The sequence below is a fragment of the Phalacrocorax aristotelis genome, chromosome 7 (assembly GCF_949628215.1).
Source record: "Phalacrocorax aristotelis chromosome 7, bGulAri2.1, whole genome shotgun sequence".
Classification (NCBI taxonomy): domain Eukaryota; kingdom Metazoa; phylum Chordata; class Aves; order Suliformes; family Phalacrocoracidae; genus Phalacrocorax; species Phalacrocorax aristotelis.
Window position 1 is genome coordinate 24,571,430 of NC_134282.1, and position 24,909 is coordinate 24,596,338.

General features: G+C 48.6%; 1 protein-coding gene across 1 annotated transcript; it reads left to right on the forward strand.

Annotated features, from left to right (window-relative positions):
* Nucleotides 1-1,438: 1,438 nt before the first annotated feature.
* Nucleotides 1,439-24,265, forward strand: ITM2C (integral membrane protein 2C). Its single transcript, XM_075099327.1, has 6 exons — nt 1,439-1,602; nt 14,982-15,119; nt 17,061-17,249; nt 17,563-17,673; nt 21,712-21,862; nt 23,191-24,265. The coding sequence occupies exons 1-6, from the start codon at nt 1,492-1,494 to the stop codon at nt 23,280-23,282; spliced, it is 792 nt and encodes a 263-aa protein (XP_074955428.1). The 5' UTR covers nt 1,439-1,491; the 3' UTR covers nt 23,283-24,265.
* The last annotated feature ends 644 nt before the right edge of the window (nt 24,266-24,909 follow it).

The following is a 24,909-nucleotide window of genomic DNA, read 5'->3' on the forward strand; positions in this document are numbered from 1 at the left end:
GTAAGTGCTCCTGATGCCAGAAACTCAGGACCATCTTGGCTGTGTTTGAGCTCCTAAAATGAGGGGCTGTTTTGGAAATGCTGCCCATATCTCTGTGTGAGGTAAAATTTGCAATTCCGATGTAACTTTTACCCACACAGTGGGATGCCAGGAGGACTGAGCAGCTCTAGATATTGAACAACAGCAAGTCAGTACTATGAGCAATTGTTGTTGTGAGTCAGCATTGAATCCCTGCCAAAGATGCCTTTTGCAAATAAAATTTAGCACTAATTTATCAATGGGCTAGTTCATAACATGATGTAAAGCACACAATACATAATGAATCCTTCTGGATTGAAAGAAAAATGCTCATAATTATTATAAATAAATACTATGTTTAAGTGGACCAAATCAATGTCAGGGTATTGCTGTGTTTCTCCACTGAGTTTGGCAGCTGTGGGTAGTACAAAAAGTAGCAGAGATGGTTTTGTTCATGGGTTTTTTTTCCATTTTGTTACCTTAACAAAACTGTCAATGTGTGTTGTTTACTCCTTGCTGTGCAAGTGCTTCAGTAATTCCTGTGTACAGCCAGGTAATGCCTGGCTGTTCTGAGTGCCTTCGTGTCCGCAGCCCCTTGCAGGCAGCTCTGTTCCCTGCTGCTCCCCAACCAGCACGTGATGGCACAAGACCAGAATCAGTGGCACAAAAGCAACTGCCTCAAATTCCCTTTTGCATGCGACACGCTGCTTTTGTCAGGAAGGACATTTTCTAGATCATTGTCCCCATGATGAAGGTAATCCATCTGTTTGGCTGCCCAGAGCTGATCCTGGGGGAGAGGCCACCTGAATGCTCAGTTCCTCCATGGATTCTGGTCTCAGGCCTTGAAATGAATGGCAGCTGGGTTTTTTGCAGCTTTCCCCAGAGTCACCTCTGCTCTGTGGGCACCTGCTCCAGCTGACGCATCTTCAGGCTTGTTTTACTTCGTTTATTTTGTTTTGGTTTTTTTCCCCTCCCATTTCCTGGCCTGATTTCAGCGGTGCCACTTGCAGTACCAAAAATTTTGCCCCACAAAGAGCCAGGGCCTCCTGGGCTGCTTCTGCACCCCCTCCATATATATCCTCAAACCTGTGGAAGGGCTCAAGAGCTGCAGCCCAAAGCTGTTGAACCAAGAGCTGGTGTCGAGAGCAGACCGCTTTCGGCTGAGGTCGGGCAGCAGCCGTGGGTGCTGTTGGGAAGCAGATCCCCAAGGACAGGTTTATCGGCCGGTGCATTCGGCGCCCCCCGGGTACCCCCGAGGCCCGCGGGTGCCCCGGGCGCAGCCCTGGTGGTTGCAAAGCCCCGTTTGCCTTCGCAGCCCTCGGCGGCGGCTGGGGCACGCCCGCGGCCCCACCGGCTGCGGGCGGGCGGGGGGAGCGGCGCGGCGGGGCGCCCCGGGGCTCTGCCGGGGGCGGGGGCGGCGGCGGCCCCTCCCCGGGGCGGTGCCGGTGCGGGCGGCGGCGACGGCGCGGGGCCATGGTGAAGATCGGCGTCCAGCAGCCGCCGGCGGGGCTCAAGCCGGAGAAGGAGAAGAAGAAGTCGGGGGGCGATGGGGCGCCGGGCGCCGTGCTGCTGCCCCCGGGCGCCGTGAGTGCGGGGCGGGGGCGGGCGGGCGCCGCGACCCGGCCCCCGCGGGTGCTGCCGGTGCTGTAGCCCTCTTTGCGCCGGGCGTGTTCCACACCCCCCCCTTCTTTTCTGCTAAGTTAGAGCTCATCAGAGCTGAAAGGGGCCGGGTGTCTGCTCGGAGCGCGCTCCTGTTAGGAGGGGCGCCCTGGGAAAGGTGAAAGCGGCAGCGGCTGTTTTGATTGATGTTAGCTCAGGCCCGAGAGGGTGCGTAGGCATCTGAAGTTTGGAGAAGTAGGGAGGGGATGGGGCAGGGTGGTTGCGCCATTATGGGGAGCTGAGGGGCACTGAAGTAAACGGCCAGCACGGACAAGTGGCATCAGAACTCATCCCTTTGGTCTAGGTGGTTTTGCCTGGGGGGGCTGTAATTTGGGATTGATTCATGGGTGGATTTCAAAGTCGAACGCCTCTGACGGCTTAGGGTTGGGGTGGAGAAGAGGCGAGAGGAACAAAACAGCTGGTGCTGGAGCAAGATGAGAAGCAAGGGGATAAGAACATGCACAGCTCTAGATGCTTTGCGGTTTTCAAGATGGGACTTAATATGCTGAAGTCGAATTATTCCCTGGCTTCAGGTGGTGGGTATCACAGGGGAGCGAGTGCTCATGCGAGCGGAGATTGGGATCCTGCCAGGCGTGAGGTGAAGGAAGGTGTTGGGGCACCCCTGGCAGATGCAGAGCATGGCTGGGGCCTTGGGGTAGGTTTATGTTGAGTCCCATCTATGCTGTGTGAGCCACAGGCAGGTGCTGCCTGGCAGTGCTGGGTGGTGCGGCTGGTGCCCCTCTCGAGGAGGAGATGATGAAACGGGCACTGCTGTGTTTGGCCAGGAGTTGAGTGAATCTGAAGCCTAGTGTGCTAGCGAGCCCCTAGCTTGCAAGCTCTTCTGTGAGGGTAGGCCCACCGGGGTAAATACGGCATTGTGTAGTGGGATGGTGTTGTCCGGAGAGGTGCGCCTGACCCACAGCATTAAGTCTGCCTTGTTGTAGTGCTTCTGTATCAGAGCAGGAGACTTAAATGGCATTCTGTATTCCTCATAAATGCCTCAGAATGTGCAAACAGTTTGATCATTTAGTGAACTCTGTTATCTCCCTGCCTCAAAAAACTATAGGGGAGCTGTGGTTTTGCGCTTCTCCTGTAGCAGTGCAGAGCATCCCTCCCCAAGTGCCTTACTGAGCGAGTAGGAATTACCTGCCCTGGAGAGTTGTTCTGCAGTAGGGGCTTCAGGAAGTTGCTCAGTTCCGCAGAGAGCTGAGAGTCACTTAATCATAATGATCTCTCACATCATGCATGGGTGTGCTTGCAGCTCTCAGCTGTGCTGTCAGTGTCTGAATGTGCTCAGTCTGTCATGATTGCATCTGTTAATCTGACGGCTAGGAGCTGTATAGAAACCTGTAATGGGGCAATGTAGCCAACTGGTCTCTCAGTGATTTCCAGATTTCACCTTTCCTAATGACAAAGAAAAGAAGGAGGTAGGTTTCTTCCCACCTTTGATGTCCAACTCTGAATGCTGACTATCACACTGGACTTCCAGCTCATGCTGCCATAAAAGCAGCTTTCCATAGCTGGGAAGTTGGTCGTTCTGCCAATCCTGCACAAGCTCAGGCAGAATCTGGCTCCTTCTCATGTGTACTGTGAGAAAAAGAGTTTTAAAAACAATAAAATAAAGAATAAAAGTAACAGAAGCCTATTTCTATTGTTAGTGCCGCCAGATCCCAGCAGTCAAAATTATTCTGATTCAGGTCCTGCCAGATGAATGAAATTGGCTTAAGTAGCAAATAATAAATTTTGCGTTCTTTACGTTGCCTTGGGCCTTTCTCTGACTCCTGGGGGGCACTATGTTGTTCTTTTAACCCCACAAGAGCTACAAAAGAGCATAAAAATGTGAATGTAGAACAAAGACTTTTCAACAGTGTCTTAATTCCAGCAGACAGGTATGTAAGAAAATCAGTATAAGACCTGTGACAGAAGGGCAGGAGCAGGTTGCGGTGAGTCAGTGCAGCATGAGGGTGTCCAGGAAGGAGCACATCCACTGACAAGAAGGTGGCCTTTTCCTGATGCTATTTTACAGCATACATATGTTGCTGGATTCTTTGGTAATGGTCTGATTGTAGTTTGTACTTAGCTGGACCTAGGTGGTGTGCTGCTTTGTAAAACACCCAACTTGTGGGGTCGGTCTTTCTGTAGCCAGGCTTTCTTGCCGTGCTGTCTCTCCTGCTGTCAATAATTCCTGTCTGTGTGTGTCTTGCTCTAGCTGCCTTGCAGCAAAATGTCATTCGTGACATGCAAACAAGATGCTCTGCATTCCTTTCCTCTTTGATCTCACAACTTCAATCCCAGTGATAGGAGCCAGAGCTGGGAAGTGATTCAGCGGTGGCTTCCGCAGCCTGTGAATTTTGGCAGGTGCTCCATGAATGCAAAGATGTGGCAGGCAGGAAGATGTCTGTGATGCTAATGTGTCCTGAAAAGTAGTAGGTGAAGAGTCCTGACAGCAAACTTGCATGTGCTGAGCCCTGTTTGTCCCCCGTGCAGCTCAGCTTGAATTGGAAAGAATATGCAGTTTGAACTCTGTCAGAAAAATCCACATAATCTTGAGGCAATTGCAACGTTTTAAGGGCTTATACAAGAAACAGTCTTGTCATTAGTAGGAGCTGGGAGAATGTAGCAGCCTCGAGCAGAACGCAGTTTGAGCTTATGCAGTCAGTCAAATAATTTGTTGTATTCGTTAGAAAATATTTTCTCAGTTGCAAAATAGTATTTAGTGATTTTTAATTGAACTCCAGATTTACAGTCTGAAATGGAAATAAATAAATACGCGGTGTCTTTAACTGCTCTGGGAAATGTGCTCTTGTGTTTGTGATGGATGTTGAAATCCACAGGAACTGAGTAAAACTGATGACTGGAGCTCTCTAGTCAAAATTTGGTCTGGGTTTTTTTTGTTGTTGTTGATTCCTTGCAAACCCCTCTAATACTAGCAGCTAGTTATTTTGCGGAGCTACAGGAGAAGGGGTTTCATTAAAACCTTTTGCTTCACAAGGGGTAAATGACAGGGGTGACAGAGCAGTGGAACAGGCTGCCCAGAGAGGTTGCAGAGTCTCCTTCCCTGGAGACATTCAAAACCCACCTGGATGTGTTCCTGTGCCCCCTGCTCTGGGTGTCCCTGCTCAAGCAGGAGGGTTGGATCAGATGATCTCCAGAGGTCCCTTCCAACTCCTGCCATTCTGGGGTTCTGTGAACTGGAGGGAGGAGGCGCACCTCTCATCCCTCCTGCTCTGTATGTAGCAGAGACCAGCTGCCCTGGCCAAGGGTTCTGCCACCCTGGGGTGAATTGTACCTTACGGCAAATGCTGCAGTGCAAACTGGGTGTCCGTGGGGACCAGGGTGGTTTGCAGACAATAGGGAGACATCTGCGTGCATCAGGGGATGCTTTCACAGAAACCCTTGGGGAGAAGAAGCAGAAGGCAAAACCTGTTGTCCTGCATCTGGGAAAGGCTGTGCTGAGATGGCGTGTGTGATTGTGTTCATCTTCAGTTTGCCAGAAGGATGAACATTGAGGGGAGGCCTGTCTGCTCAGGCCATGGCCACTGGGTCTGGCTGGTGGGAGAGGAGGGTGTTATGGATGAAGCAGGAGGATTGAGAGCGCACTCTCCATACCTGCAGGTGCTGGCAAGCCTGCTGGAAACACCTTGGCAGTGGGTCAGGGGCCTAGGGGCTTTCCGGAGTGCACACAATGGTCCTGTGGGTGTGACTGATGTTTTGCTCTTGGTTGGTTGCAGTAATACCAGGCTTTGGTTTCATGCCTTTCCTCCCATCCGCATTCCCTGAGATTTGACAAGACTCTTCCTTCTGGTGGGTTTTGGATTACACCCTGGTTGTCTGGAAACGCTTCCCACAAGGAGCTGCTTGCTGCCCAGTGCTGGATCCATCCAACCCTTCTGTCTCTCTGGGTGGTCTCTTTGTAGGCTGCACCTCAGCGTGACTGTCCGGTGGGGTGCCTTAACCTCCTGGCTGCAGGGCTGCTGCTGTCCAGGCAGCTGACGGCCGAGCTGCCCCAGCCTCCTCCTTGCTGCCAGCCCGGGGCAGTCAGCAGCAGCTCCCACACCAACCGTGGCTGCCCTGTTTGTACAGAAGTAGCAGGGGAAAGCCCTGAAACCTTTTGGGAGTGTTCCTTGAGAGGGTGGCTGCGTCTCTGGTGCCTGGGAAGCTCTCTTTCCTGGGAAACTCCCCGGTGAGAAGCAGGTCCACTGTGGATGTGGAGCTCTTAGCAGACAGTGTCTCGCTGCTGGGGCTGTTGCTGTGCCCCCACTCCCCTGCCTTTGCTTGCACTCAGGCAGGGACAGCAAGCTGTGACTGCTTTGCATCTGCCTGAGCAAGCCTGAGAGGACGTGTGCTTCATGGGAGTTGGCAGCAGATTGGAGCAGGATGGGCAGCAAACGCTGCTTCTGGCCTTCCTGGAGGTACCAGTGTGCCATGAGCTGTGATGCTCCAGAGCTGGGTGCCGGTGCACGTGGCAGGTGGAGGAGTTGTGGCTCTTGCTTGCTATGCAGGAATCTCTACCAGCCCTGTAAAAGGGGGCTCATACCAGCTTGGTGGTAGCTGCTGTTCCAGTGCAATGCTGGGTTTTGTGAGTGACTGCCTTGCAGGATGCTGTGAGGTGGATGACAGATGGTGAGGGAAGGGGATGTGAGGAAAAGTCTTTTAAACAGGCTTTTTCACAAAGCAAGCTGTAAATCCAGAGAGAGGGAGAAAAACCTAGCTGGCAGTGATGTAGATGGATGACGCTCATTGACATGTCTGTGTGCTTGAGTCCAGGCTTGATGCTCCTGAGCTGTGGGTATTTTCACCATGTTGAGGTCTTGATTTAGGGATCTAAACACATTAGATATTAATTTGAAGAAGCTGCCTCCTGTAACAGAAGGTTATTCCTGGCCTTTGCCCAACACTTCTGTATCCATGTGGGCTGAAGTGATGACTCCTTTTTGTGTCCTGTATGGAGTCATCAGCTTAAAAAGAAGTGTTGTTGCTGTTTCTTGGTTCTCCATGGTCTGGGGATGACTTGGAAGCAGAGATAAAAGGCTGAAGTGGAAAAATGTCTCCAGACCCTTACAGGATCTGCTGTAGTGAAATGCTAGACTTGAATATCTCTACTGGACTTGGACTTGAATATTTTATATTCCAGCTGAGCATGACAAAGGATCTGACTAAAATTGGCAGGGGAATTAAGAGAGGGAATGACTATTTCTGGCAGAAATGTTATAAATGCAACTGAATTTGGAAACATGGAGCTTTCTTCCACCAAAGAGATGTAGACTGAAGAGCTGGAGACAGAGAAACTTGAGATATCTGTCTGGAGGTATGCATTGTCCCAAAGCGGGGGAGAGCTGAAGACGACACAGCTTTGCATGTAGGCACTCTTTACATGGGAAGAACCTGTTGTGCTTGCCCACTTTAGGTGCAGTGAGTTCTCTGCCAAAACACAGAAAACAAAGAAATATCTTTAAAAAGAAGCAGTTTTAAAGGGAACAAATAAGCCAAATATAAGCAAGAGGCAGAAACTTTGCTGCACGCACTGCATGTATTAATACTGCAGCACTGTAGGTCCAATCCATAGGACAGGAGCCCTCCTTGCTCTGCAGTAAGAAGCCCTGGGCTGTGCAGTGATAAGCAGGATGCTGGTTTTCACCCTGTTGTTGCACTGTGCTGCTCAGATTGCTGTTAGGGGAGAGCTGGCTCGGCAGGTGGGCTATATGGCTGCTCAGAGGAGAGGAGCTTCCACACAGCAGAGCATCGCTTTGAGATCAAGAGAGATGGAGTGTCTAGGGAGGATGAGCTGTCCTTGTGGGCAGTTATGCAATTCCTGCTTCTCCCAGGTGAGGTCTGTGCAGGTGCTCTAGAGCCTTTTAGCTGTGGGGATAGAGCTGCCCCAGGGCAGGGATTGATTCTCCCAGTCATCACAGTGAGTAGCTGCAGCTCCTGTTGATTTCTGGAAATTAGGCCGTGTTTATCAGACTCTGTATTTTGGCAGTCAGGCTGTTAAATACCCAGGTTGGGACACTTTTTGTGTCTTTACCACAGCTGTTTATTTTCTCTCTGCCTGCCTGTCTGTTCAGTGGGACACTCAGGACTCTAGCTATGTACCTGGTCAGAATAGCTTTATTATTACAAGGGGCTTTGTTGGCTCTGCAAATGCTCTGAATGGTTGTACTTCTGGGAAAGAGGAGAGAGAGGCTAGAAAAACTCCAGCTGGAAGTTGTTGGGCTTCTGCCAAAAAAATGAAAGAAAAAATATATGTGGAAATTAATTCCTCACCCCTGTGCAAAGAGGAAGGAGAAACAGCCCCTTAATTCCAGAAAGGGATGGAAAAAGGAGCAAAGAGGGGGGTTTATATCTCTCTTGCTGACAGGGGAGAAGGAAAATATGACCACTGAGCGCTTAGGAGCTCCCACATGCTAGGCTGCATTTTTTACATCCTGCTGTCTTTGCCGTATAGCAAGAACACTGCTGGGTTTAATTAGCCAGTGGTTGTTTTTGATATTCTAGTATTTAATGCTGTGAATTGACTCCTGAGGCAGGTGGCTTTGTTGCAGTCATGTGTGGTGGTGTCATTTAAAGAAGTGATTACATTTGTTTATTGCAACCTTTTTGCCTTCAGCTGTGATAGTCTCTCTTCTTTTTTTTTTTTTTTTTTTTTGGCTTCCAGGCATCTTTGAGTTGCATTGACCGTGGAAATGCTGCTGCATGCTCTGCAAAAGTGCTGCTCAAGTGCTGTATGCAGGGAGTTCGGTTGCCTTGGAAACTGTGTGCTATATATATATGTGTGTGTGTGTATATATGTATATATGTATCTCTCTCTCCATCATTCCCCCATGCACAGACACATTATTTTCTTTCCTGACCTAATGCTCTTCAGCCTGGAAGGACTCTCCTTCCAGGTAATGCGCTGGTTCAGGGGCCTGTCATTGCTGGTGCTGAGCACTGACCCCTGTTACTCTGCCAGGCTGATGGCCCAGGTGCTGTTCCCTGCTTGGTGTCAGCTGGTGTTTCTCCTCATTTCACTCCCTCTCCTCTCTCCAAGCACAACTGCTCTTGAGGACAGGACCCATTTTTTTGTTCATCTGGCAGAAGAGTCTTTTTCAAAGCGTCGGCAATGCTTTGGTGGATGCAAGGATGAACTGCCTTTGCTGAGATGGTTTATCTCTCTCCATTCCTCTCCCCATTCTCATCTTCCTTTTGTCTGCCTTTTCCCTGCGTGTAGTCTCTCACTTTTCTTTCTCCAGAGCTCTAGCATGGCAATCACTCCAGTTCTAAACCGGGGCTGGCCACCCCTGCTCGCTCTGGCTATTTCTGGGGGCTATTGACCACCAAGCCTCCCCTGGATCTGAATGCTAAATACAAGAGTAGTTGTCTCTGGGAGGCAGGTCTGGATCTCCTTGCCCTACAGTTTTTCCCACAAAATCTGCGGTGCATTTTATCATACAGAGCAGCGGCACTAAGTGCCACGAGTGCCCAGAACCTGCATGCAGTAGGGGTGCTATCTGTGGGGTGGATGGATGAGGGGGCTTGGCTTTGCGTGCAGGGAAGAGCAGGCCGCATCTGTGCAGACGTGGGAGTTGCTCTCCCGAGAGGTGACACTCAAATCCCAGCCCAGCTCATCAGAGGAGAGGTCAGTCCCTACCAGCTTACACCCACTGCAGCAGCACTATGATTTGCCAGCAGTCAGCTGTGGGTTTTCTCCATCTGTAGTGAATGGAGGTGTTGCTATCACAGGTCCTTATATTTTGTAAAGCGGTAACTGATCTTGACTGTGAATGTGGGGCTTGGTGTGATGGAGGTAGAGACCTTGAACTGATTTTTTCTTTTTCCATAGTCCATATTGGCCTTTGGTTACCAGAAATGAGTAAATGGCGAGACCAGTTAGATTTTTCTCATGTAGGTTTCTCAAGTTTCGAGCCTGCTTCCTTTGAGAAAGCCTGTGGCAGTGGCTGTAGTTACATCAGCACATATTCTACTTCGTGAGCTCAGGCAGTGACCCCCTTGAAACAAGCAAGCTGTCAGAGCGGCATCATATGTTTTGCAGCATTTCAGATAGCACTTCTCTCTAAATCACATCCCTTTGAGTATTTACTCTGCATCACGTTTCTCTCCTCACTTGTCAGTCATCGAAATCGCATCTAGTATTTTTAGTCAACCCAAGCTTCTTTGCCTGTTGGGGGTATATATTTAGACACTTGCCGAGCCGTGTCCCTTGTTTGTGAGGCCCTGCTACACCTAAAATGAAAGACTTTGTTTCAGAAATGCAGCAAAAATGGTTTGTGGAGAACTCAGAGCTGTTTCTAAAGCTGAAGAAGCAGGAAAGGGCATTAGCTGAGCCCATCTCTGCCAAGGTGGTGTGTGATTCAGGATGGAGCAAAGCATGACATGACACCTTTAATTTCCTCACTTCTGTTGTCTTCAGCAAGATATTGGTGATAGAATCAAATACCTATTTTTCATAATCCTGCACTGTATTCATGAGAAATATCAAAGGCAACACCTCACTGGGTTCTTGCTAGCAGCTTGTGCTAATGTTGTGTGTCCAAAGGCTCAGGGCCTCCAAGGACTTCTGCAATTTTTTTCTAAACGCTAAGTTCTTCAGAAAGACAGAGGACACCAGGGCACGGCAGTCCCACTGGGAATCTACACAGTTCTTGCTGTAAGAAAATCTCTTGTGTGGGCATTAGTCCTGCTTTGCAGGCTGGGAGAGAATGTGAGGTGCTGTGGAAGCCCAGTCACTGGCACCGGGGAGTGAAGTTTCCAGCTGGGAGCGAATGCTTGCAGGCTCTCATCTCCCCTGGCCTCGCAGGGCTGGAGCTGCTGACCTCGGTCTGGGGAGCTCAGCCCTGAGCTGCCAACAACTCTTGACCTCACATCTGCATTGCCATGAAGCCTGGTGGGGCTTTTGCTGAGCAGTAGGTGCCCTTGGCAAAGCCTGGCAGGTGTTGATGGTTTCCCTGCTCCATCTTCCTCTGGCTTTTGGACTTGATTTCCATGCTGTGGACTGGACATTGCACCTGTAAAGCACAGTCAGGCTTCTGTCCTGCACTCCTTTGTAGATGATGTGTTCCTTAGCCAGTCAGTAATAAATAGGGATAACAGGGCACCAGCCATTTTCATTGTGTCCTATTTGAGACCTGAAATTTTGAAGAAAATCCCCAAAGACTGCATTAGGATTCCGTTCCCCTGTGTCCGCCCTGTCCCATTTCCCCCACCCCCCCCAGCTAATTCATCCTTATTTACCAATGGTCTGTATCATAACTTTATCCTCTCCCATCTGGGCATCTGTTGCCTGTGCTGTTTCTGCGCAGGCCCTGTAAGCAGACAGGGCACTGAAGCGTAGTGAAGAGCCTGTTTTGTCCAAGGAATGGAATACCTTTTTATATTCCAGTATCCTGTCTGCTGCCAGGCACTGGGTTGAGTGTCTGCAAAGCAATTGCACCTGCAAACTGGAGCCGAGTCAGTACGGCTGGTTATTCAGGCTTGCATGCTGGAGCTGCCTCTGTCTCTCACCCAGTGGGGTGAAGTATTTATTAGCCTGACAATGCCTGGCAGAAAACCAAGGTGCACAGGCGCTCTCCTTGAGAGATGGATACTTTCCCCATTGCTCATGCGGAGGAAGAGCGAGCTGTGCCTTCCCCTCAGGTTGTGCAGGGGAAGGAGCTCTGCCCGTGGCCTTTTCCAGTTTTCCCACTAGAAAGGGAGGTGGATGGGCCCTTTCTGTAGGGTCAGCAAAGCAGTGGCCTCCACTGCGTGCATGGGCGCTGGAGCATGTGGCAGTGCCAAGAAATATGGTGCAAAGAAAGGATCATCACATGGAGTGGCAGGGTTTTCCTGCCCTGAAATCACAGTGGGATACTCTGCAGAGCTGTGGATCTGTCTGTGCATCCTCCTGACATGTGCATCCGTAGTGCCTGGACCATGGACATCGTGCTCTTCTGCTGCTGCTGTCGCTTTTCCATCTGTTTGTTCATGGAGAAGCAAATGAATGTTTGTCTTCTGCACAGCCTAGAGAAGGGGAGGAAGGGCCTTATGTTAATTTTTGTGTAAAATATGCCCATCTGTTGGAATATCATGTGTAAAACGATGAAAAAAGAAAAGGAAAGCCCATTTGCTGAACTGATATACCTGTCCCTGCCTCTGTGCAGGGACGGTTTTGACCCCAAACTTTCCAATTTCTTTTGGCCAAAACCCCCCATAGTTTTTTGAGGCAGAAAATTAGTAGGACAACTTGTTGTAAGAAGAATGTCTGGTTAATGAATTCTTATGGAATATTGTTAAACATCTGGTGAACATATAGTGTTTTTAAATGTTAATATTTTGATTTTTTGTCCTCGGTGGAAATGCATGTCTCGAAAGTGTGATCTGTTCTTCAGGAGAACCCCACTGCAGAGCCTAATTATTTTCCACACCACCAGAATTCATGGAGGTTGGGAATGCTGCCAGATCTGCAAAGTCTGCTGTGCGACATGAACGTGGTTCATGGTTTCATTTGCCAGTTGGTCCTGGGGGTCTTTCTGGCGGGGATGGCTTTCCTGCAGCTTGCTGCTGGGACCACCTTGTTCTCTTTATAAGGTTAGCTTAGGGGAAGACTGCTCCCTTGCTGAGGAGCCAGGCATTCCTACCACAAGAACAGATGGAAAGCAGCCGCGATGGATTTCCTGTTTTTTAAAATACCCATATTTCTGCTGCAGGGAGTGGCGGTCATGTGGCAAAAGAGGTACATTGCAGTATGAGCGGGGCAGCAGCCTGTGGAAGGAACTGCCTGGATTTTTCCAACCTGGTGAAGATTTGTTATCTTGGGTGAAATGCTGTTAAAGCAGATTGCGTTGCGCACTGCTCAGTCCACAGGCTCTCAGCACTGAGAATACCTCCAGCCCAAAGCTCGGGTGCCGACAGGAGTGTAGTTGCTTTTAGATTGTAATTAATTCGTCATGACAAAGGCTGGTGGCCTTTTAATCTGCTGGACTGGGGAAGGAGATGCATGCTTCAGTGAGGGTTTGCACAGGTGATTCTAATGCAATATTTTGCAGGACTGTGGTTAATTGTTCCCCTTGGCCTGTCTGGCAGCATTTTTAACCTCGCTGCCTTAATCTCCTCTCCATCGCAACAGTTGCTGTTGAGTTTTTTTTTTTCCCTCCCTCAGAATTTGAGGTTTTTTTTCCTTTTTCCTGGTGTTCTGTAACTTCTCCCAGGGTGAAGCATTGCTTCCCCCACCTTCTGAAATGCAAAACTCAGGCATTTTTACCAAAGCCAGGAATGCTTTGTAGGGAGCTGAACTCATCTCCTTTGGTGGTGAGGGGTGGGATGTCTCACTGTCTTTCGCTGTGCAAAGAGCACAGACCTGCTCTAGCAAATAGCAAAACAGGGAGGGCTTATTTGCCCTTCTGTACCATTCTTCAAATGCAGTTTTTCTTTTTAGTGCAAGTAATTTTTTTTCTCTTTGAGCTCCTCTGTCCTTCTGAACTGTCTCCCCAAGCTCTTTGTGGAGTTAGCACTTGCAGCTCACTGAGGAAGCGAGCAGTGTGTTATCCGTCATGGGAACCTGACATCTTTCAGATGTAATTCACTGGTGGGGCGTTAAACATTCTCAGTCGTGCTTCAGTGTTAGTAGCAGGAGAGATTTTCGTTCCTCGTCACCCCCACTGTCTGCACTGTTTCTCTGATGGCAAGTATCTGGGGAAATGTGTTTTTGTGGAACACTTGACATGTAGCGTGACTTTCCTGTCCTTGCAGCTCATGTCAGAGAGCCTTTAAACTTCATCTAGTAATGTTTTTTTTTTCTTTCTTTTTTTCTTTGTGGCTTCTCACAGTTGCTGCCCCTCATCCATAGAAAGAGGAGAAGGGAAAGATTGGAAGTGAACTTAAAATGTGGTATTTTTCAGTGTGTTCATCCCTTTATTTGCTGGAGGAGCAGTTACAAACTGATTAAACACTGATCCTTCAGTGTAGGGAGCTGGCAGTGAAGAGAGGTGCTGTGGATATTTCAGTAGCTGGGATGAAGGAGGAATATATATAGATTAATTTCTCCTGGAGGTGTGCTGGAATTGTAGCTCTCCCAGAGCAATTTGGTCTTTGCAGTTATCAGTCTGAATGTGGCTAGAAAAAAAAAGTTGATAGCTGGAAAAGTCCATGTCAGCTGGGAGTGGAGTGGGTAGCAGAGGGGTTGCAAGGTCCTGGCTCTGACCCCGTTCTGCAACTTGATGGAGCTCAAGTGCCAGGGAGGTGGGGGGGATCCCTGTGTGGCAGGCTCCCCATGGGTGCCCCAGGGATGCTGGGGTGCCCTTGCCTCAGGGGCAGGAAAGACCTATTAAATCCAGACCTCAAGGTGAGAGGTCTATCTCAGCACGGAGAGAGTGTCTTTCTAATCAAACATGTACTTTCTAATCAGATCATGTACCATGGAGAGAGAGTTAATCTTCAGGAGCCCTCCCTGGTGTGTCTCTCCCCTGCCTGCCTGCTCAGCTGAGGGCAGCTTTTAGCTCTTCTGTGTGGAAACTGGGGCATCTCTGAACCAGCTTCTTTCATCTGCTTCTGAAAGGCCTTACATCTTCCTGCTTAACATTTCAGAGTGTTATTTTGGTAGTAAAAACAAAAATATCGCAGGCTGGGATGAGTGGTCCCCAGGAGGTAACCCTGCCTTTGCACTGCTGTCCTTTTCAAGGGCTGTAATGAGGTGAGCTGGCTCCTGTCTATATAGATTGGTCAGCACTCTAAAAAAAGACAGATATGTTTTCTTTTCATGCTCTGACTGTATTCCTGGGCAGTGTACAGGAATCTGCTTGAAAATGGAGTAGAGATCAACATAGCTGTTTGGGTAGGCTCACCCCAGCATGGCCAGGAGGTACCTCTCTGAGACCAGTAATTTCCACCTCAAAAACTTCCCCTGAAAATGCTGCAAGAGTGGCAGCATTTCAACTAAGAATTTTTGACTATAAATACATAAATGCTATTACATTTAGTAGCCAGGAACTGTTAGTTCCCGATTTCCTTTTTTCCCAGTCTGTCCTAATTGCCCACTGAAACAAAGCTTGACTTTGTTCTGAGCAGTTGGTGGGAAGCAGAGTATACATATATATGTGTATGTTTACAATATATAAAAAAGTAAATATATATATTTGGGGGGTGGGAGAAGAAAATACATAAGTGTTTTACTCTTGCCAGAATGCCGCCAGATGTGAAGCTGCTTTGCAGGACGGTGTCTGCTGTCTTCAGTTGCACACCATGAACTAGTCCGTGGCCTTTGCATATAATATAGTTGCTTTTCTGACCCCTTGCAGTGGCAGCTGCCTGATGCTCTCATTTTTGTCTTGCAGGAGGAGCTGGCTCCTATGGTGCAGGGCCAGAGGTCATCGCTCAGTGGGGTGTGCTACCTGACCATGGGTCTCCTCGTATTGCTTCTGGGCTTGGTCTTTGCATCGATGTATGTGTATAGATACTTCTTCATCACCCAGGTAGGGGCAAGTTGGGAAGGACTGCTGGCTCTTCAGCTGGAGCAGCCAGACAAGCTGCTTCAACCTTTGAAAGAGGTGGTGCTGTTATTTATTGCTTTGAACTGCAGTAACTTAGGAGCTAGTCCTCTGGGCACTGCAGATGAGGCATATCTTAAGTGGTAGGCTCAGGCTCGCTGGAGGTCTCAGCGGAGGCATCCCGACTGCCAGGAAGGGCCTTCCAGAAACCCTCCTCTCCCCCTTCCTTGTGGCTTTGTTTTGCCTTTTGTAAATTTTTTTAACTCCATAAAAATATCGTGTCAGTTCTACCTTTTAAACCCAACATCACTACTGTCCGGGGTAAGGCAGTCTGAAAGAGTGGCTTGTTGTAAGGGGAGAGCAAGCCCTGGAGGGGAGAGCAGGGTGGTACAGGCAAGGCTTTTTCCAGTAGGTTTTTTACGTCCTAGCACAGCAAAACTCAGTAGGTGTAACAAAATAGGTGCTGCTGTTAATGAAGCAAGTGGAGAAGTGAAGAGTAAGTGGAAGATGGTATGGAAGGTGAGCCCTTGTCCTTCATTAAATTCAGCACCTATTCTTCCATGTAGTCTTTGCAAAGCCTAGCCTAGCTGAGACATTGTGCTGGCAGCATTGTGGTGGGTCACAGCGTAGGGAATGAGATGGTGCAGAGCTGCTTTTTTAAGGAGGAAGCTGCTGGGCTCTGTGGCTTGCTGAGTGTTTAGCCAAGAAACCCCAGAGCATCGATTTTCACTGAAGCCCTCATTCTGCTGTGGAGCAGCTATTAGTGAATGCGTTCTCCTAGGACCACTGACTGTTTTCATCTCTGCAGCCAGCACTTATCTACTCAGCGGTATAGTCTTTTTATATACTCCCTTGCTCCATAAATTTTCTTGCTGTCAAATTAATTTGCAGTCTTTATTTTAAGATACATCAGTGCTTTATTACCCGCACTCATTTATACCTGATCTGGAAACCCTGTGACAACCATAGGGCTGCTCAGCCTTGCCATACACTGCTGTGTTAGTATGATGGGACCCTGTTGGAGGGCTTTTGGTGAGGGCGCTTCCTTATGAGAAGAAGCCCCTGGCACTGAGGGAAGGTTATTGACCAGGCTATGGACAGCATTCAGACCATCACCTGGTCAATAACCTACCCTCGGCATATGCTGAATGGCGCTGGGAAATGCTTGGTGGTGCTTTTGGGGCCACCTGCTGTCACCCCCACTGCCTGCCTGCAATACCAAATTGCAGCTTATATCCAATTACGCGGCAAAGTCCATTCAACATGGTCAGAGGTGCTTTGGGGACCCGGGCAATGGGGCCATTGTGTCTCAGTCTCCAAAGGCTGCAGTTTGTCCCTGTGATCTTTGTGCACAGACTTCATGACTCTGTGTTAGCTCTCTTGCCCATAGCTTGTGCTTCTGGAGCCCTGGAGAGCAGCAGCTCCTGTTTTGTCGTGAGACGAAGCCGCCTTGTTTTGGTGCATGTGGCAAACTACAAGCTATGAGTGCCTTTAGAAATTATACTCTGCTTGCCCCAAGCTTATATGCCTTATGTAGAAAAATGCAGTTACTGGAAGCTGTGTCTATGGTGGGATGTGAATAGCCTGGTTATGAAACTTAAGAGCCTACAGGCAATGAGTTTGCCTTTCTGAATTACCCCTTGTGGAATCCCGTGGCGAATCCTTTACTCCCTTTGGACCCTTTAGACCCTTTGGATCCTTTACCCTCCCTTTAGCAGGAAGGGAGACAAAGGCACTTCACACGGGTGTTTTGCACTACCTTCTGCAAGAACGGTTTCTAGTAAAAAGACTGATCTTGAAATATTCTCAAGCATTTGTCTGAAAAGGGTGTTTTTACCCAGTATGGCTACATTTCTTCTTGTGTTTGCTGTAGTTGTTAGTGGGGTGTATGAGTGTTGTACCTCCACCTGGATCTCATCCCCACAGCTGCCCCGCGAGAGCGTATTCCACTGCGGTGTCCTTTACGAAGACTCGCTGTATTCACCATTCAAAGGGCAGCTGGAGTTGCACGAAGATGTTAAGATTTACATTGAGGAGAACTACGAGCAAATCAATGTCCCAGTACCCCAGTTTGGAGGGAGTGACCCTGCAGATATCATCCACGATTTCCAGCGAGTAAGGAGCTCTTGGGGCCTTTGGGGGCATAGCATGAGGCGGAGCTGGGGTACACCAGCATAGTGCTCATGACCTAGTGCTATTGCTGTTGCCACCTATGTCTACGATGCTCTTGTTACTGAGCTGTTCTCCTTCCCAAGGCCCTCTCTGAGATTTTCCAGCCTGCTTGTCTTGCTTGATAGGGAGGTCCTTGGACAGGTTTGCTGCATAAAGCAGTTTCTTGTCTTCCCTGAATTTCCCCTTTTCACCCATCTTTGCAGCCATGTTTCATTTCAGAGAGCTCAATTCCTTAATTTCTCTGCTTGGAATGCAGGGTCTGACAGCTTATCATGACATAACGCTGGATAAGTGCTACGTCATCGAGCTGAACACCACTATCGTGATGCCTCCTCGCAACCTGTGGGAGCTGCTGGTTAATGTAAAGGTACAGCTGCAATCCTGTGTATTTTATATGCTTTTCTTGAGTTGGCTCCTGAGTGCCCGCTAGAGGCTCATAGGAAACCAAAACTGCTGTGTCTGTGGAAGTAAGTGTGGGCCCTGACAGAGCTGAGCCTTCACGCAAAGTGAAGGCCTTAAGGGGATTTAGCAGAAGTATTAATTTTGCAGACAGCATGGTAACACTGGCATGACGGATCAACCTGACCAGGGTGACACAGAGAAGCAGCAGAATCCTTCCCTCTGGTGTTTACTGATAGTAGGAATCAAGGAAAAACATTAAAATTTCCCTCCTTTCACGCTTGCCATGGTGACTGCTGCAGCTTGCCATTTGCAGAGCTCTGCGTCCCTTGGGGAGTACCAGGCCTTCAGCTTTCACCCTTTGGGGGTGGAATCTGTGCTGCGGCTTGCAACACTGAACTTGGGCTCATGCAGTTTTGTTCACAGTAGATGTTAATTGGGTCTAGTATCAGCAGGTTTGTTCAGTTCAGAAGCCTGTGCCACTGTTGCAGTGACTGAAAACAGTCATCTTAAAATAGAGCACTGTTTAATCTTAGCAGCAAAAAAAAAACAAACCCCAGGATTTTTAAGACTGCAGAAGGTGCATATCTATCTCAGTCTTTTGCAGGTAAAGCAAAGCACTGAGCCTGGGTCTCTTACTCTCTTCTATGACAGTCTGTTCAAAAGGAAAGAAAAAAACCCACCCCGGTCTCTCTTACTCTTTCTTAAATTCCATTTGCTCACTTGCTGCTACATGCAGTGTGATGAACTTTGTAGGGATTAAGCTCAGAGGCAAAAGGTTGTGCCTTGAGAGATATCTGATCTCCAGTCCTTGTCAAATTGCCAGTTTGTTTCTTGGCAGTCCTCACCATTTCATGCAATGTGACTGTCTGGCAAGTGTGCTGGGCACCCTGCTGGGGTACAACACACATTTACTTACAACTTGTCCCAAACCAGCCACAGTTTCTGACTGTGGCAGGTGACCAGTTCCTGGGGCAGAGGCAAATGGAAAAGGCAGGATTGTACAAGTTGACAGCGGAGACCCAGAAAAAACCTGAGAGACTGGGAATGCTGGTCACATCCTAAAATAAGAGATATAAAATCACAGTCAATAAAAAATATGCTTTCTCTCTTATCAGAAATGAAATTAAAAAGGGGATAAAAATACAGTTAAAATGGTTTTACGTGTTTGGTTCTTAAAGATAGTACAAAGCAGATGTGGGTTTCAATAACTTTCTGATTATTGGGGTGGGTAAGTGTCCATTCTGTCTGTGAAGGTTTTAACTTACACCTTAGATACATTGTTTTTAAGTGTCTAGCTTGGTCTTGAGCTCAGAAAAGGCTTTTTGCCACAAAGACAGAAGAGGTGGAACAGGTTGCCCAGGGACGTTGTGCTGCCTTCTTGAAATAGGTGGAGGTTTTCAAGACCAGACTGGATAAAGCCCTGAGGAACCTGGTCTGATCTCACAGTTGCCCCTACTTTGAGCAGGAGGTGTGACTGGAGACCTCCTGAGGTCCCTCCTCAGCTGAATTAGCCTGTGAGCCTGTGATCCTCATGTCCACAGGCACAGCCTTGCTGGTGGCCTGTGTTAGGCAGAAAGGGCAGATTTCTCCCCACTGTGGGGATCTTCCTCACCTGGTGACTTGGCCCCCTGCTCTGAAGTGCTCCTGTATGGATACTGGATGAGCTGCTTTTGTCCTTGGACTTGGAGACTTTTGCCTTGCTCCTTCTGTACCTCCTTTTGCCTTCTCTGCTCCTCTGAATCCAGTCAGGTCCCTAATGAATGAGTCTATTTTCAGCTGAAAGTTTAGTTTTGAAGATGCTCAGTAGCTTCAGTCCTGTTTCTAAGACCAAACCTCAGTCCAGCAAATAACATTAGCTGTTTGCACCCTGTCGTGGTTTAGCCCCAGCCGGCAGCCAAGCACCACGCAGCCACTTGCTCACACACCAGCAGACTGTGGTTGTGCAGGGATTGAGTGAAGCTCCTCCTTTGCCCTTTTCTCTCCAGCCAGCCTAGTGCCCAGGTGCCCCTTTGCAGTGTCGTTGCTGCATGCCCTGTGCCTGCTCTGCAATCCCTGCTGCGTGCAGGCACGGCTCTGCCACACCCCGCTCAGGTCTCGGCCCCTCTGTCTCCACGTATGTGTTACCAGGCCTCTTGTGTCTGATTTTTCACCTGCAAATGGCAGCTCTGCTACTTCTTGCAGACTTTATTCTGTATAGGTGTAATGGTTTAGTGAACAAAGCTTTATAGGTATCTGAGAGAAAAGGATGGAGGGGTGCTCCCCGCCCCTCCGTGCAGCAGCAGGAGGTTGGAGATGACCCAGTTAAATGGTGCATAATCTACATTTTTTGCAAAACCCAAGATGCTCAGTGGTCTAGTTTTCTTAAAACTCTTGGCAGAGAATTGAAGGTATCATGCTCGTTGCACAGTCCTGCAATGGAGGAGCAATGGATCCTGACTACTTTAGCTGCCACAGCTATTTAAATCTAAAACAATGAAGAAACTGGATTTTGTGCATCTGTGTCTTGCTCTAAGCCCTGTCACCAGTTCAAGGATGTGGCAAATCCTGAGCCCCAGCCGCGGGTGTTAACATGACAGCTCCTGCCAGTAAATGCACGTATCTCATACCCTATTCTGCACTCTGCCACTGAGAATCAGTAATTTAATTTCTTGCAGAACTGTTGTGTTACTGTAGTACAAACGTCACTAACAGTCTAGTCCTCCAGCATTAGAGGAGAGCTTTATCGATCCAGTAGGCTATGCCAGCCCAGCAGCATGGTGCTAAGTTAAGACAGCATGTTTCCAGGTACATCTCTATGGAGATAAACCAGTCCTGTGGTGGAAACTGAAGAGGTGATATTTGAAATTGTGCTGTTGTTGGTTGCTTCCCGCCCTCCCCCGATTATACCTATATTGGCCCCAGGATCTGCTGGTTCTTTTATTTCTTTGACTTTTCTGAAGTGAAAGGGACCAGAAGTGAGTCATTGCTTCATGGCCTAGTTAGCATCTAGTCTGCTCAGAAGTGCCTCCCAGCCCAAGCTGTACTTGTAACACAGCTGCTTATTGCCGCAACAATGCCCAGATAGCTGTGAGATGCCCTGAGCATCCAGGGGTCAGCTTGCAGAGAGTCCTCATTGCCAAGACGGTCTCTTTCCTGCAGGAAAAGAGGCTGTCTCCATCCCTGGGGTGGTCCCAGGTCCCCCATTTTCTCTATTTTTTCTAGCCACTGGTGGCTTTCTGCCATGTCCCACCACCAGGCACCCCACTCATCACCCTGGTCTTCATAGTGGCCTCCACCTCACGTGTGCTGCTTTGCCTCAGCTCGGCCCCTGGCATGAGCTGCCTTCCTGCACTCCCAGAGTCACTGGATGATCTCCCTGGGGTGATGGAAGTGGACTGAGAGCTTGCTTTCCCCTGAGCACCCGCCGCTCAGTGTTTGTAACACCACAGTGTTTCTGAATGTGGTGCCCATGGCCCATATCTAGTCCTCATTCCTGTGGGCTGTAAGGGCAGGAGATTATTGTAGCTGTGCTGAATGGACCAGGGAGGAGGGGGAAATGTGGAAAATTTGGAAAACTGTTGGCATCTGAACAGGGCTGCTGGTTTTTGTTTTTGCTTTTTGAAGTAAAGGTAAAATGCACATTTTCAGTGGAGTTCCTGGCATTTTGGTTGAGCCTTGATCCCTCTACAGGTAGATTCATTGTACTCTGAGAGTTGCAGCTTTGTGTGCCCCCCTTTAACATTGGGGTTAGTTTATAACAGATGATCCTACACTGGTTTCATTCCGTACATGAACGTTCAATTTTGGGATCCAATCAATTTTGCACGCCCTGTGCTAGAAGCATGGGACAGTTTACTACAAGGACAGGGAAGCATGTTAACTGGCCTCAGTAGGTGGAGTCTGAGACTTCAGTTAATCTTCCGTATTTTGGCTGTCCTTGGTGCTCCATGTGAGACAGTTCTGTTCGAGGAGGAGATTGTGGCACTGTTTGTGCTTTATTTTGTTGGAAATTGTGTCGTTTCAGAAAGGGACGTACCTGCCTCAGACGTACATAATCCAGGAGGAGATGATCGCAACCGAGCATGTCAGTGACATGGAGCAGCTCGGCTCCTTCATCTACCGCCTCTGCAGTGGCAAGGAGACCTACAGGCTGAAGCGGAGGAGTGCGAGGAGACGTAAGACCCTTGCTGTGATCAGCTGTTCTAACTTGCTTTTCTCCCTGCAACGCAGTCCTTATTTTGTCTGTTACAGCCATGCTGGCCTCTTCATGGCGAGAAGTGAGGCGAGACCTGTGGGTCTAAGCACACAATATCTTTTGAGGTGTTTCCCATCTAATTAATCTAAACCCAAATCTGGGTTGATGCTGCTGCAGATGGGTGTTGGCTGCTGTGTTTCTGTCGCTGCATCTATCAGCCTAACAGAAACATTGATAAAATGGTTGCAGGAGCCAGCAATTCATTTACATGTGCGCTCGTGGGACTCAACTAACAGCAGTGCTGTTGGGAACTGTTTGGAAAATTTCCCTAATGGAGACACCTGCTTCAGTGGCAGCTCTTCAAAGTGGATTTGATCTGCAAATTGCCTTTAATTAAGTTCCATTAGGAACTTCTTCCATGGAAGCAGTTGTGAAGAGGGAATATTGGACTACCTTAAAATTATTTCATGAAAATCAGCAAAGTGTATCTTATAAATAAATGGTAATATTGCTGCAAAAAACCTCCTTAATTTCAATATTTGTATTTATTTGGTTTCAGGCACTGGTACACAGCCTTTAAAGGCTTACCTGAAACATGAACCTGTAGTCGGTTTGGGTTTGGATCTCTGGGGAAGCTGCAGGGTGCTGAGAGCGTTTGGTTGCAGAAGTCACCATGGCTGTAGTTCGTGGTTACTTTCCCAACAGAAGTTGCACAGTTGTGCATGGGGCTGCTGGCATGCTGGCTGCTGCTCTCGTGGAGCCCCGGCACAGTCCTGCTTGTCAGCAGGGCACCAGTGGGTTTGCCGTAAGAGGGGAGTAGCTGCCTGGCAGAGCTGCCCAGAGTTCAGGTCCTGCAGTTCAAGGGCATGGGGAGCATTACCTGTTTTCCAGAGAGGCTGAGGCTATAGCAGGTTCAGTGCATGCAGGGCTACAAACAGCTCGAGGGGTGGCGATTTTAAGCCGTCCTTGGCTGTATTCAGAGCTGTGCTCTGTACCAACCTGTGACTTCTGCCAGTTTCGTGAGACACACTGGTTTCTGTGATAACACTGAGATGCTGTCAGCTGAAACCTGCTGTTTCCATGCAGGTCCCCCAGCTCGTGGCAGCTCTTACTGTAGGACCATGGCCTAGAGAATAGGGCTATTCTTCCAAAGACCAGGTTATTCTGCTTTTCATATGGGCCGTGTTGTTTCTGCATTTCAGTGTTCAGTGGTTGCATTCTCACCTGCTTTCCTTCCCCCACTTGCTGAAGCTTTTGTAGACAATCATCTGTTGAATTTCCCCTCTTCTCTCTTTCAATCACTTCTAGGTATCAGTCGACGCGACACTGGAAACTGTCATCATATCCGTCACTTTGAAAACACTTTTGTGGTCGAAACTGTTATCTGCAAAAAGCCATGAAGCCATTCTCCAGACGTAACCTTCCTTGGCTTTGCTTGCACACACATGCTCTCAGCCCTCTCTTTAAACATGGTAATCTGTCTTACTTTTTTTTTTACTCCCTCCCCTGCTTGTGCAGCATTAACCTCTTGGGTCCATTGTAGCCTCGCAGTGGATTCTCTTCTCTCCCTGCTACCTAACTGAGACATTTGCTGGGCTTAAATTTACACAGTGGTCAAAGATAACCTGTGAGTGGATGCAGCTTATTCCACACCACAGGACAGGAATATCTTTTGGGAGCAGGTTTGGAGTAGAAGGGATGGCTGAGAAATAGGTGTGCTGGAAATAGGTGCTCTTTACCTGGCTGAACGATTTCAGGCTGGTATTGCGCTTTGAGGCTGCCTTGGCACTGGGGCAGAAGGTGTATGTACAAGAGAAGTGTTACCATTTTGATGCTGATGTAATGACCAGAAATACATAACCAGATGCACTTAGGAAAAGAATAGGTCTAAGGCTACAGACAGGGTGATTCAGAAAGCTCAGCAGAGGGAGGGTTTCTGCCTAAACCATGCTGTGGTGGTCCCAGCTTGCTGTGTGCTGTCCCCCTGAAGACCAGATTTTCAGACATTGAAAGCTACCACTATGTGTTGTTTTTATGACTGGCTCCTAGGCTCACCCCTCACCATGTCTCCTGCTGAACCCAGCACAGCTCAGCATGACCCACTGAGCAATGCAGGCTATCCTAAGGGGTGTTCAGGGTGGGTAGGAGGCCAGGGCAAAGGGCAATGAGGTGGGAATGACAGAAATGACACAGCATGTCACTGCTACCTGGCCACAAAGCAGAGGGTGAAGTGCAAGACTCTGTAGCCTTGTCTCTAACACACAGTTGCATCTGCTGTGGATCCTGGGCAGATCTGCGGTCACTTTGCCTGAGTAGATAGAGGTGAATCTTTGATGCAAGGTGTCAGAGCTCCACTGATGTCCCATCTATAGGCCATGGCTGCGAGTAGAGCCATGTGGTTTACTCCAGCCCTGTGTTTGTCCTGGCCAGCTCTGCTTGCCTGTAAAGATGAGTTATGTTCACATGGGTCTGTCTTCCTTTAGGTTGGATATTAGAAAAAGGTGCTTCACCCAGAGGGTGGTGGAGCACTGGAACAGGCTCTCCAGGGAGGTAGTCATGGCACCAAGCCTGATGCTGCTCAAGAAGCTCTTGGACAACACCCTCAGATATATGGTGTGAATTTGGGGTTGTCCTGTGCAGGGACAGGAGTTGGACTTGATGATCCTTGTGGGTCCCTTCCAACTCAGGATATTCTAGGATTCCTGAGTTGTCAAGATCCCATCTGTGTGCAGATGAGGTGCCATGCCTACATAGAAAGTGATGTCAGCAGCAGAACTGGTAGTTACTGGCAAGTGCAGAAGCAGAATTTTAAATTTTATTTTTTTTAACAGAGTGTGTATTCTTGAATAACCTCCCTGATGAAAGCTGTCTTGGTAGTAATTACTGTAGTCCAGCGGCGTATCACATCATCTGCAGGCACTATTGTAGTACAGATATTGATACAAGGCAAGATTCAGCTGATCAATATACTGCAGAGAAATTGTGTGAACAAAACTGCATTTCTATTGATCATCAGACAGAAGAATT